Below are 12000 nucleotides of genomic sequence, written 5' to 3' on the forward strand. Positions count from 1 at the left end.
ATTCCCTCCCAGCGCCACACGCGTGTTCCCCAGTCTGCTCACCACACCCCACGACGTCCCACACAGCCATAATCATTTCTTGTCATGTCGCATTCATAATCACAGCTATCGCCCCGAATGTGGTCACTCAGTACTGAAGTTGTTAAGGCATGCCTTCAGCAGCACCAGGCAGCACGACCTGAATAGCCATCTGCTAGGACCCAGATGGCTTGTGCTCAAATAGCAACACCGCCGTGAACCAGTGCAGACCAGTGCGTGCAACGGGCGCAGTCGGGTAACCAACCCGGCCGTAACCCATGTCACCGTGTACACATCTTATGCTTGCCGAGGCCACCTTAGCAGGACGATACTCCTACCTTTTCACTTACATCTACGCGGGTTGACACGGGGAGTGGAGGTTGGAGGGCGTGGACCAGGGCGTGGACGATGCGCTCGGCCCTGTGCACCCTGTAGACTGTACTAGTGTGCTGCACAGTGCAGCTCCGGGGGTCCAAACATGCGGGCCGCTTGTGTATTAGTAAAAAGTGCAAAGGGAAGTTGTTAAGGCATGCCTTCAGCAGCACGACCTGAATAGCCATCTGCTAGGACCCAGATGGCTTGTGCTCAAATAGCAACACCGCCGTTAACCAGAGCAGGCCAGCAACCGGAAGCCCGGAACGCTGAAAGAGGAAGGAGAATGCGGGGGTGCGGGGAAAGCTTGTGAGGGTCCCCTGCTCGCTTCTCCAGGAGGCTCCAGGAGAAAGGAAGGCCAGTACGGATGGTGACGAGATACCTGCCTCTGGGGAGCTCGCAGTCCTGCGCACGCGGGCCAACAGGGCTTGGAGCGCGGGGGCGCGGGCAAGTGTCGAGCGGCGGGATGGGACGCGTGATTCAGCGATTGTTACTCAAGCCTTCCTAGTTCCTGCCTTGTTCGCGGCTAGTACAATAGTGTGCTTGTCTGTTCACGTAGTCTCTAAAAGATAACCGCCATCACTGCACAGAAAACTAGACAAGAGACTTCTCGTGCGAAGACCAATCTGCTTGTATCGTTGCAGTCCTTTCGCCTAGCCCGCTAAGGGGCTTTATCACCATGTCGCTCGCATTCGATGAGTTCGGGCGGCCATTCATCATTCTTAGGGTAGGGCGCGGGCGCGGGCGCGCGGCATCTTTGCACGGAAGCACCCTACATCAGGCTCGCCGTCGGAGAGCAGCAGCATTTGCTGTAATGACGCGACAGCAGTGATCAGGCGCTGTGGAGCCCGCGGCTTGCAGGGTAATCTAGAACCAATGCGACGTTCTGAACGCCACACCTGTGCAGGAGCAAGAGAGGAAGTCACGAGTCAAGGGGATAGAGGCCGTGAAGGCCAGCATTATGGCCGCCAAGACCGTGGCTCGCACGCTGCGTTCCAGTCTGGGTCCGAAGGGCATGGACAAAATGCTCCAAAGCCCGGACGGCGACGTGACCATCAGTGAGTGTCGCCTTAAGGGGAAGTGAAGGGCTGGAGGGGGCTTGCCGGGGGTGGGGACCCGAGAGGCTTTTCGATGGTCGAGCTTTCGGGGTGCACTCTGCGCGGGAAGGCCGCGTGACTAGAGCGCCAACCCGGTTTGTTTCGTTCAATAGCTTCAACGCAATTTGTACCGCTTGTTACCGATTGTTTAACCTTGGCTGGCTCTGTCTGCGCTCCTTGGGCATGCAGCCAACGACGGCGCGACGATCTTGGAAATGATGGAGGTGGAGAACCAGATCGGCAAGCTGATGGTGGAGTTGTCAAAGTCTCAGGACCACGAAATCGGCGACGGCACTACTGGCGTGGTTGTGCTCGCCGGTGCGCTGCTGGAGCATGCGGAGGCACTGCTGGATATGGGAATGCACCCTCTGCGCATCGCTGAGGGCTACGAGATGGCCTGCAAGGTGGCCACAGAGAACCTGGACAACATTAAGACGCGCTTTGACTTCAGCAAGGAGAACATCGAGCCCCTGGTGAAGACGTGCATGACGACCCTGTCCTCCAAAGTGTAAGTTGCCGTCGCGTGGAGGCCCGGGTTTCAAGTGCTGGGAGGGAGAGGGGCATCGGGTGCGTGGCCTGGTGTGCTGGCAGCGGCATTGCGGGTGTGGTAGGGGTCAACGGGGCTGTCGTATTGAGTCATCGTTGCACCCTCACGCCGGGGCGCGGACTGCAAGCCACCGACGCGTACAGCCACAGCCCTGCACCTTCAACATTAACCATTCACTTTTCCTGCCTCTCTCATGCAGCGTGGGTCGGCTAAAGCGGCCCATGGCGGAGATCTGCGTCAAGGCGGTGCTGGCTGTGGCGGACCTGGAGCGGCGGGACGTGAACCTGGACCTCATCAAGGTGAGCGGGGGGCGGCTGTGGGAGCTGGGCAGAAAAGGCAGACGAGGGAGCCGAAGGGATGGAGGATGTACGAAACATGGTGGCACCAGCTCGCAGACGGCTCGAACATTTAGCGGAGGAAGCCGCCAACGCGGGCACGGACACACGGCCTGCAGCGCTCGTCCGTTGGTCAAAGGGCTGGAGTGCGAATGGTTGCAACGATTGTATGTTGGAGCGCGTCCACGGAAGGGTAGGGCAGGGCAGTAGCACGGCGAGGGTTAGGCAATGTAGGAGCCGTAAGAGCCAGGCTGGCTGAGCAGCAAAGAGGTATGTGGAGGGTAAGCGAGAGGCAAGCGCGTCGAGGAACGCATGTCACAGCGCCAGACCGGGGCGGAGCCGGGACGGGGCGAACGGCAGCCAGGCATGGAGGTGCAATGACCGGCGAGCCAGCACGACCGCGATCAGCTGAGAACACTGCCGTTCGGCGCTGGCGTGCGTGGGGGTGGGGTTCAGCGGGCGGCTTGAGGGTTGGTGGGGCTGGGAGGGTGTGAGACCCGGTATCGGTGGAATAAAGAAACCCCGGTATGATTCGTTCATGTAGTTATGAGGACCAGGGTATGGACCATGGGCCGTGTCGAACCATAGGGCCGGTACACGGGGGTAAGAGGAGTCAACCCCGACATATTAGTTATGGTACGTTACGGGCAGACACCAGCGCACAGAGGCTGAAGGGGCAGGGGCTGTTGGTAACAGTCTGAGGCTGTCCACTAACGGATTGGCGCACCGAAGCTGGAGCGGATGAAGCGTTTTGAAGTACGACCGCGTGGTGCTGGTGCACCTGCGTAGTGCAACAGTAGTTGTGGTGTCAGCACTGACGGGCTCGCCGTTTCTCAAGTGCCGTCTCATGGCCCCCTGCTTTGGACTGGTCGCTTGCCCACCATTATTCCTGCTCATCCTGCTTACTCCTGCACTCGCCCACACCGCCGAACGCAACAGGTGGAGGGCAAGGTCGGCGGCAAGATGGAGGACACGCGCCTGGTGGAGGGCATTGTCATCGACAAGGAGTTCAGCCACCCGCAGATGCCCAAGGAGCTCAAGGACGTCAAGGTGGCCATCCTCACCTGCCCCTTTGAGCCCCCCAAGCCCAAGACCAAGCACAAGGTGCGCCGCCCGGGGGCATCCATAAGCATGCAGTGCTGCTGGACACTGGCCGACGCATTGTGGCTTCTTGTGGTCGACGTCTTGGGAGAAAAGATCCAGCGTCCCAACGCTGCGATCAAACTTGTATCACCCTGGTGGATAGCGGCGTGACGCTGATCTGATATGTGTCGTGCAGGTGGACATTGACACGGTGGAGAAGTTCGAGGCGCTGCGCGACGCGGAGAAGTCCTACTTCACGGACATGGTGCAGCGCTGCAAGGACAGCGGCGCGGAGCTGGTCATCTGCCAGTGGGGCTTTGACGACGAGGCCAACCACCTGCTCATGCACAAGGTGGGGGGGGCGCAGGGGAGGCGGAACATGTGATGGGGTGGCTGGAAGTGCCATGCCGGCATGACAACTTGTGAACATGGCACGGGGGCATCGGGGAGACGGGGGAGGAGCTGCGGGTTAGGGTAGCACTACGAGGATGAGGGCTGAGAAAGGCGGTTGCTGCCATGCCTGGTGCTTGCGCCGCACGTGCCCTTACGCTAGCTCCTGCTTTTCCTCCTTACAGAACCTGCCGGCTGTGCGGTGGGTGGGCGGCGTGGAGATCGAGCTGCTGGCCATGGCCACCGGCGCGCGCATTGTGCCCCGCTTCCAGGAGCTCAGCGCCGACAAGCTGGGCCACGCCGGCAGCGTCAAGGAGGTGCGTGGGCTTGGCGTCTGGGAAGCGAGGAGGGACGAGGGGAGAGCAGGGGGATAGGCCACGGAGACCGGGGTGAGCAGGGGGATAGGCCATGTAGGGTGTTCTTGTATGGATGCGGGTGGCTGAGGCTGTGGCTGGCAGGGGCTGAGCAGGGCGACCCTGGGCAGTGCGCTGAAGCCATGGATCCGCGGACATGAACCACAGCCAGCACACTGGCCTGAAATGCAGAAGGAAAGATGTATTGACCGCCTGGAGTCTCACCGCGGCTACAGCAACCATCAACCCCAATGCCCTTTCGCACCCCACCCCACCCCCAATGCAGGTGGGCTTCGGCACCACCAAGGACAAGATGCTGGTGATCGAGGGCTGCCCTCACCTCAAGGCCGTGACCATCTTCGTGCGCGGCGGCAACCGCATGGTGCTGGACGAGATCAAGCGCTCGCTGCACGACGCCATCTGCGTGGCGCGCAACCTGGTGCGCGACAACGCCATCGTGTACGGTGAGTGTGCAGGCACGGTTTGGAAGGGCTTCTCGAGAAAGGCAGGGTGGCGAGGCAATGGGGTAGGGTAGGGATGGCTGGGCATGCAGCAGGGACCGCATAGCAGCGGGGGGAGCGTGTTATGGGGATGCGTTGAAGGGTTGCGCTGCAACGGAGCGCCTGCCTTACGAATCGTTGCCGCCAAATGTATCTTGTCGTGCAGGCGGCGGTGCGGCGGAGATCAGCTGCGCGCTGGCGGTGGAGGAGGCGGCGGACAAGGTGACGGGCGTTGAGCACTACGCCATGCGCACCTTCGCGGACGCGCTGCAGGTGAGCGGAGCGGTGTCGGTGGTGGGTTGGGGGCAGCTGAAAAGGGAGGTTGTCGGTGGGAGGGACGGGTGTCGCCAGTGGCCGCGCTGATGGTTGGGCAGGCAGGCGGAACCGCCCTCACCCGCAGCCCCTTTCGTGCGCAACCATACCTCGTGACCGCGACACCCGCTGCCATCTTACGACCGCACCTCTTGACCGCGACTGTGCGCCCGTTGCTCGCCCCCGTGCCCCACAGGCCGTGCCGCTAGCGCTGGCGGAGAACTCTGGGTTGCCGCCCATTGAGAGCCTCACGGCCGTCAAGAAGCGGCAGCTGGAGGAGAAGAACCCCTACCTGGGCATTGACTGCAACGACACCGGTGAGCGCAGGGAGCGGCGGAATGGAGTGGGGAGAGCGGGATGGTGGTAGGAGCCATAGGATTTCCTCTGGGCCGGAGGAACTTGTTCATGGCATTGGTACGGTGCACCTTTGTTGGTTGGACTGTCGCACTCACCGGGTTCGGAAGAAGGAGCTGTGGTCGTAGCGCGCTTAACGCTTTCTCTTTTGACTTTGTGCCGCGACCTTTGAACCTGCGCCACAGGCACCAACGACATGCGGGAGCAGAACGTGTTCGAGACGGTCATGGGCAAGAAGCAGCAGCTGTTCCTGGCCACCCAGGTGCGTGGGGCGTCCTGGTGGAACGGAACGGTGATATCTTGAGCTGTGCGGGGAGGGAACGGGGAAGGGTGCCACCTCGACGTGGACGCATGTTCCTGCACGGACGCAGTCATAGTGCTGGCTTCATCGGAAGCCCTGCGGTGCTGATCCCTTCAATCCCTGCGACAAACGGCGTGCAGGTGTGCAAGATGATCCTCAAAATCGATGATGTCATCAAGCCCTCGGACTACGAGTAAAGGGCACAGCGCACAGCGCAGCACTGCTGCGATTGCGGCGCCGGGGTTGTTGCATGAGGCTATACGTGCATTTTGAGGGGCGTGTGCGGTGCGTTATCCGGAGCAGAGGAGGTGGTTTGGGCAGAGGCGCATCCGGGGTGCGTAGCCGCGGTGTACAGGGCGGAGGTCCCGTGACGGGCGCCCGCGTGTGTGCGTGCGAACGTGCTGGTGATGTGGCCCCGCGCAAGCGGCAGGGGCACACAGCTACAGGCGAATAGGTCTGAGCTACTGGAGACCTGGGCGGTTAGATGAGGGCGAGTGAAGCTCTGCGGACTGCGGTGAAGGGAAGGCGAGCGGTGCTGCCACTGCAGACTGCTGGCTCGTGTTACATCAATCACAGGACCTTTTGGGGCAAATGGAGCAGGGCGTGATACAGACGATCTGGGAGTTCAGCTTCTGGAGTCGCCCTGTAACCATTCCATACAGCCATCAATCAAAGACGCGTCTGCGGCTGGGGTTTGTTACCTGTGGGCGCACGGAGCACAAGGGGGAGGCCTACACAAGAGAGGGGGGGGGGCATTCAAGGGCCTGCAAGGGCCTGATGCATCATGTCGCAATCCACGCATGGCACGCTCGACACCGTACAGTTGTTTCTGAGTCCGCGCACACCCGCTGATCGTTGCCTCCAGCTCGCGCATTCACGTCCAAACGAGCGTCTAGCAACGTGAGCTGCAGTCCGAGGGCGACCATCCTCAGTTCAACGTTAGCTGCGATTGAACTCATCACAATTCCCGGCTATGTTTCCACGAACACATGAGTACTACTCCTGGGTGTAACTAGAGCTCGCAAAGGACCCCAGGCTGCGGCAAACGCTGGCTCGCTCCTTCTTGGGCTTATCACAACCTGAATCTTAGACGATCTCATGAGAAATTTAGAGCATTCATTTCCTAGACAGCTGCACGCTCGGCGCTGCACGCTCGGCGCTTGAGCCTTTCACATCGTTGGTCTGCCACGCACAACGTGATTCATGAGCGGACCATTTGGATACGGGCCTGGACCAGGCTGGAATGTGGTGCCCCTCGTGCCGGTGCCGCTCGTGCCGATGGGGCCACCGATTATGTTTCACTCTGGCATGGCTCCGCCTCCCCCCAACCCCTACGGATTCGGCGGCATTGTCTACCCTGGCCCGATGATGCCGGGCCCCATGCCGATCTTCATGCAGCAGAGCGGAGGTGAGCTGCGTGCGGCAGCTGAGTTGACGGCGCTGCACACTCTGGGGGGGGGAGGATGGGATTTCACCGTGAGGTTTCACGCGAGGGGGCCTTCAAAGCATGCCTGGGGCCGAGGCTTGGAATAGCTGGTCTGACTGCACTGCCAAGGATTGGGTGTTACCATGGCTCGTGGTCCACCCGCCCCACTTGCCGCGCTTACCAGTCCAAGACGCACCAAAGCAGGCGCCAGCGCTGACCGCCCTCGCACCCGCCAACCTTTCCTCTCACACGCCCCAACTGCCCCCAGAGTTCTATGACGGCGGCGGCGGCGCCATGCAGCCGCAGTACAGCGGCGGCCAGCACGATGACTACGTCAGTGGCGGCGGCGCTGCCGGCGGCCCCGCAGACGCGCCGTACGGGCAGGGTTATGGTTACGACGGTTACGAGGGCGATGACAGCCATGCGTACGTGTACGGGCACGTTGAGGAGGAGGAGGCTTACGCGTACGAAGACGAGGAAGCGGAAGAGGGCGAGGGGGCAGCGGCAGTGGCTGCGGCGGCTGCGCCGGAGGTGCGGACAGGCAGGCGCACTCCCAAGGCGGGGCAGCAGCGGGAGCAGCAGCTGTCAGAGGCTGTGTCAATGCTTTGGTCGGCCTCCACTTGGCTGCTGTACCAGGTGTTCAGCCCCCAGAAACCACCCCGTCCAGTTGCCGCCGCCGCTGCTGCCGCCGCTGGTACTTCCGCTGCGGGCGCCGCAAGCCACGCCACCGCCGCACCGTGTCGCTACGTGCTGAATTCGCCGGTGCTGGTGGGGCCGGGGGAGCTTCTGAAGCTGCTGCGCTCGGAGTCGGCCCGCGGCGGCGGCCCCGCCGTGCCCGGCATGACTCTGGTGGTGGGCCTGACGGCAGACGGCCGCTCGGCGGTGCTGCCACGACTGCGCCGGGTGGCGGAGGCAGCCAAGGCGGCGGCGGCAGAGCAAGCCTTCGCGGCGGCGTTGGCGCAGCGTGCCGGCAGCACCGGCAGCGCCAGTAGCAGCACCCAGTGGGAGGACATGCAGCCGGCGGTGTGGGAGGCTGCGGCGGCGGTGGTGCCGCCGGCGTTCCTGCGGCCGCTGGCGTCGCTGTTGGCGCTGGCGGAAGCCGGGCAGTCCTACGCACCCGTCAACCGCCGGCAGCTGGAGGCGGGCGCGCCGCCGGCGGGCTGGTGCGTGCCGCGCTGCATCTTCACTGGGTGGAATGAGCGGGCGGGAGGCGGCAGCGGTGAGGGTGACAGGGACAAGGACAAGGAGACGCCGGAGAACTCGGCGAGCGCCGCTGCCGCGGCTGCAACGGCTGCGCTACTCAGAACGAGGTCGTCAAGGGACGCGGCGACAAAGGCAGAGGTACAGGCGGCCGTGACAGCGGCAGCGGCCGCGAAAGCGGCTGCGACGACGGCGGCGGCGGCGGCGCTGCTGTCGAGCTGCTCCAGCTGGATCGTGTTGGACACATACAGGTGCGGGCGGCTTCGGCTAGGCAGGGGCGGCGATGCCGGAGCCGAGGGTGACGACGGCGGCGGCGAAGCGGGGCCCTCCACGTCAGCGGGCGGCGCCGGGGGCGGCAGCGGCGGTGACCAGCACCAAGGCGGCGGCACTGGCAGTGAGGCCGGCGGCCGCCCTGGTAGCCGAGGCGGCGGTGGCGGTGGGGCTAGCGCCAAGTGGCATTGGAGCCAGTTCAGTGGCTCGGAGGTTTTGGAGCGGCTGCAGGCGGGCCGGTTCCCGCCCAGTGTGCAGCTGGTGGGCACGTGCGGCCCGGTCAATCTCAAGGCCACGCCCGTGCCGCACGCGGCGTTGATGCCGCTGGCGGCGCTTCTGGCGGTGAGGCGGCGGCGCGGGGCATGAGGCAAGGGGGGCACGAGGGCAAGAGGGAACCGCGACACGGGGTAGCGTAACTGGGGGTATGCAGGGCCGATATTGTGGCGTGGCAGGATGGTGGGGTGGGGAAGGGTGGGTTGGGTGGGTTGGGTTAGGCAAACGGCCTTGCTTGCGCAGGACGGTAGAATCCTCATGGCCGCCCCCTTAACGCCCCGCCCGCCCACAGGAGATGAAGCACCAGCCCGACCTCAGCTACTGCCCGCTGACGGCGGCCGACTGCGCCGCGCTGGCCCGCCAGCCAGCAGCAGCGCTGCAGGCGCCTACGGCGGCAGCAGCGGCGCGGCGGCGGGAGGCAGCACATGGGCTGAACGCCCGGGCGGTGGAGTTCCATCCGCCGCCGCCGCCGCCACCACCACCGCCGCCACCGCCGCGCCAGCACTCCGCACACGCCGCCGCCGCAGTCCCACAGGACCAGGAAGATGAGGGGCCGCCAACGCCGACGCGTGCGGCGCACAGCCCGGTGACGGAGGCAGCGGCGGCGGCAGCCGCGTCGTCACGCGGGCGGTCCGCTGGCGCAGGGGCGGCGGCTGGAGAGGCCGACGCAGGGGCAGGAGAGGCAGAGGGTGTGTGGGAGGTGTCGGATGCTGACCTCATCCCGGGATTCACGCTGGCGCAGTGCCCGCCCGAGGGCCTGACCGCCATGGGCTACTGCTGCCCGCCCTTCAGGTGGGCTGGATGTGGGATCAAGCCGCCGCGGTCCCGCGCCCGCCTTGCAGCCGTCGAGCCTGCTTCTACCTACCATGCCCATGCTTCCCCTACCCGTAACGCCCCTCGCCCGTACCTCATCGGCCCCTGCCACCACGTCGGCTGTGTGACCCTAGCTCGAACTCTTTGTCCCGACAGGCTGTTCCTGGGTCCACGCGGCGAGCACACGTTCAAGTCGCTGTGGTGGCTGATGGAGCCCCCGCGGCGGCCACCTGCGGGGTCCGCGGCCGGTGGCGGCGGCAACGGCGGCACTGGGAGCGATGGCGGTGGCAGCGGCAGTGCTGAGCCTGGTGGCAGCAGCGGCGAGGCGGACAGGGCTGAGGGCAGCGGCAGCGGCGGCAGGGGTGAGGCAACGGCAACAGCTGACGCAGCGCCTGGGGCGGCAGTCGGGGCAAACGCTGCGGCGGAGGCTAAGGCGGCATCTGAAGCTGATGCCGCGGCCGAGCCGGCGCTGTTCGGGCCGCAGAGTGCGGAGCGAATGATCTACTTGTTCATCGGCCGGGTAGGTGGAATTGCGTAACTCGGTCTCCTCAACAGTAAACCGCTCCGACCCCGCGGTGCTCAGCAGTTGGGCTTGTGGCCTGCGACGCCCGTGTTTAGGATCCACGCGACTCATGGCTGCTGCTGTCTTAGACCACGCGTGTCTCCTCACCACTTGGTGCCGACACCCGTGCCCTTAATCGCTCCTGCTGCTGCTGCGCTGCGCAGTGCATTACAAGCGAGTGGCGTGTGTGCGGCTCCGTGCAGCCAGACGCGCCGCTACCGCTTCCGCAGCAGAAGCAGCAGCGCAGGGCAGCGAAGGAGGACACGGCTGCAGCTGCAGCGGCGACCGCTGTAGCCGAACCGGCCTCTGCAGCAGGCACACAAGGCGCAGGCGCGGCGGTTGCACCACAAGCTGAGGCAAGGTCTGGCAGCAGCGATGCTGCCGGGAAGGCAGCGGCCAAGGCCGGCGCTGCCCGGACGGAGGCCGCGGATGCGAAGGCGGCAGGCGACGGTGACGATGGGGCGCATGCGGAGGGCGCAGCGCACGAGTGGCAGCAGGCCAAGCGGCAAAAGCAGCAGGGCAAGCAGGATGCGGCGCCGGAGGCGGGCGCGGGCGCAGGGGACAGCACAGGGCAACAGGATGGGGAGGCTCGGGAGCAGCGCGGTGACATGCAGATCGCGCAGGACCCCGCCAGGACACAAGCGGCAGTAGCTGTGCCACACTCTCCGTGTGAAGGCGGGCAGGAGGAGGCGGAGGAGGGGACTGGGGAGGAGCAGCCCGCGCCGTGGTGGCCGCCGCGGGAGGCGTTCCGGCCACTCGGGGAGCTGCTGGCAGAGGCGGAGCGTGGCGTGTGCTACCGGCTATGGACGCCGACGGGTGCGGCGCCACCAGGGCCGGGGGAGCGGCAGGAGGAGCAGCAGCAAGTGCAGGAGCAGCAACAAGTGGAGCCAGGGCAAGCCCAGGCGCGAGAGGAGGATGGGCAGCCGGGAGGGAAGGCGGAGCAGCAGTCTCAACAACAAGGGCCCGCGGTGGCTGTGATGTCGGAACTACATTTTGGCACCATGTTCATATAGCTTTATGGCAGCCTGGTAGTTGTGGGCGAACGGGTATTCGTGGGCGACAGAGGGTAGTCATGGGCGGTGGCACCGCAGTGACGGAGTCCCCGTCGCGCTGAGCTGAAGTACCTACCTGCAAGAGTACTGCCAAGTCCTGACTGCAGATCTCTTGGACGCCGATGTAAACTTCTTAGTGCCATGATTGTCCTCTTGCCCGCGCATGCCGGGTCTGGCAAAGCGCTGAAAAGCGACCCTACTTTGGAGATTGGGCGGTTGGTCACAGCTTACCCTCGGCACAGAAACGCGCCACCTGTGTGCCCCAAAATCAGGAACATACCGTATTTTACACGCACAACAAGTCGCACCCCACTGGTTGATCAGCGTCACAACTATCAGACCGATTGCGGGTTATGGTTGAGGGCGCGGCTGTGGCCGGCCGGGTCGAGGTTGTCAGGTACCTGGTGGACCTCGATGCGGAGGACGCAAGGGCGGCAAGGCGCTGGCGCAGTGCGGCGGCGTGCGCAGTCTGCTGCTGGCGAGGCCGGTGGCGGCGCCCAGCCCACCTGTTATTGACGAGTGTTGCGGAACTAATGCGTACGTAGACCAGAGCGGAAGGCGGAGTGGGCTTGCAGGCGGCACGAGAGTAGGCAGTCAGTAGCGCAAGTTGCGAATTCCCATGTTACCTCGTAACCGACGGTAAACGCTGTGGACGGTCGCGCCCATGGCTGGCTGACGGAAGCTGGCTGCTGTATGGGGATGGCTGGGCTGGACGACGCCGGCCGGGCTGGCGTTGGGACTA

The 12000-nt window shown here is 64.4% G+C and overlaps 2 protein-coding genes across 2 annotated transcripts; both read left to right on the forward strand.

Moving 5' to 3' along the window:
- The first annotated feature begins 912 nt into the window (after positions 1-912).
- On the forward strand, positions 913-6327 carry CHLRE_03g156750v5 (uncharacterized protein). Its single transcript, XM_001697476.2, has 12 exons — positions 913-1117; positions 1298-1448; positions 1677-1995; positions 2234-2333; positions 3309-3473; positions 3649-3804; positions 4028-4159; positions 4482-4659; positions 4862-4968; positions 5204-5324; positions 5547-5623; positions 5803-6327. The coding sequence occupies exons 1-12, from the start codon at positions 1070-1072 to the stop codon at positions 5857-5859; spliced, it is 1611 nt and encodes a 536-aa protein (XP_001697528.1). The 5' UTR covers positions 913-1069; the 3' UTR covers positions 5860-6327.
- Positions 6328-6512: 185 nt separating this feature from the next.
- On the forward strand, positions 6513-11398 carry CHLRE_03g156800v5 (uncharacterized protein). Its single transcript, XM_043060614.1, has 5 exons — positions 6513-7070; positions 7357-8900; positions 9124-9623; positions 9801-10164; positions 10371-11398. Exons 1-5 carry the CDS (start codon positions 6866-6868, stop codon positions 11217-11219), a joined length of 3462 nt encoding a protein of 1153 aa, XP_042925743.1. The 5' UTR covers positions 6513-6865; the 3' UTR covers positions 11220-11398.
- Positions 11399-12000: the final 602 nt, after the last annotated feature.

The sequence above is a fragment of the Chlamydomonas reinhardtii genome, chromosome 3 (assembly GCF_000002595.2).
Source record: "Chlamydomonas reinhardtii strain CC-503 cw92 mt+ chromosome 3, whole genome shotgun sequence".
In the NCBI taxonomy this organism is placed as follows: domain Eukaryota; kingdom Viridiplantae; phylum Chlorophyta; class Chlorophyceae; order Chlamydomonadales; family Chlamydomonadaceae; genus Chlamydomonas; species Chlamydomonas reinhardtii.

Coding starts and splice junctions, on each gene's coding strand:
- CHLRE_03g156750v5 (XM_001697476.2), top strand. CDS start 1,070: ATGTCGCTCGCATTCGATGAGTTCGGGCGGCCATTCATCATTCTTAGG. Junction 3,474..3,648: donor AGCCCAAGACCAAGCACAAG/GTGCGCCGCCCG, acceptor TGTGTCGTGCAG/GTGGACATTGACACGGTGGA. Junction 4,660..4,861: donor CGACAACGCCATCGTGTACG/GTGAGTGTGCAG, acceptor CTTGTCGTGCAG/GCGGCGGTGCGGCGGAGATC.
- CHLRE_03g156800v5 (XM_043060614.1), top strand. CDS start 6,866: ATGAGCGGACCATTTGGATACGGGCCTGGACCAGGCTGGAATGTGGTG. Junction 9,624..9,800: donor TACTGCTGCCCGCCCTTCAG/GTGGGCTGGATG, acceptor TTGTCCCGACAG/GCTGTTCCTGGGTCCACGCG. Junction 10,165..10,370: donor TCTACTTGTTCATCGGCCGG/GTAGGTGGAATT, acceptor TGCGCTGCGCAG/TGCATTACAAGCGAGTGGCG.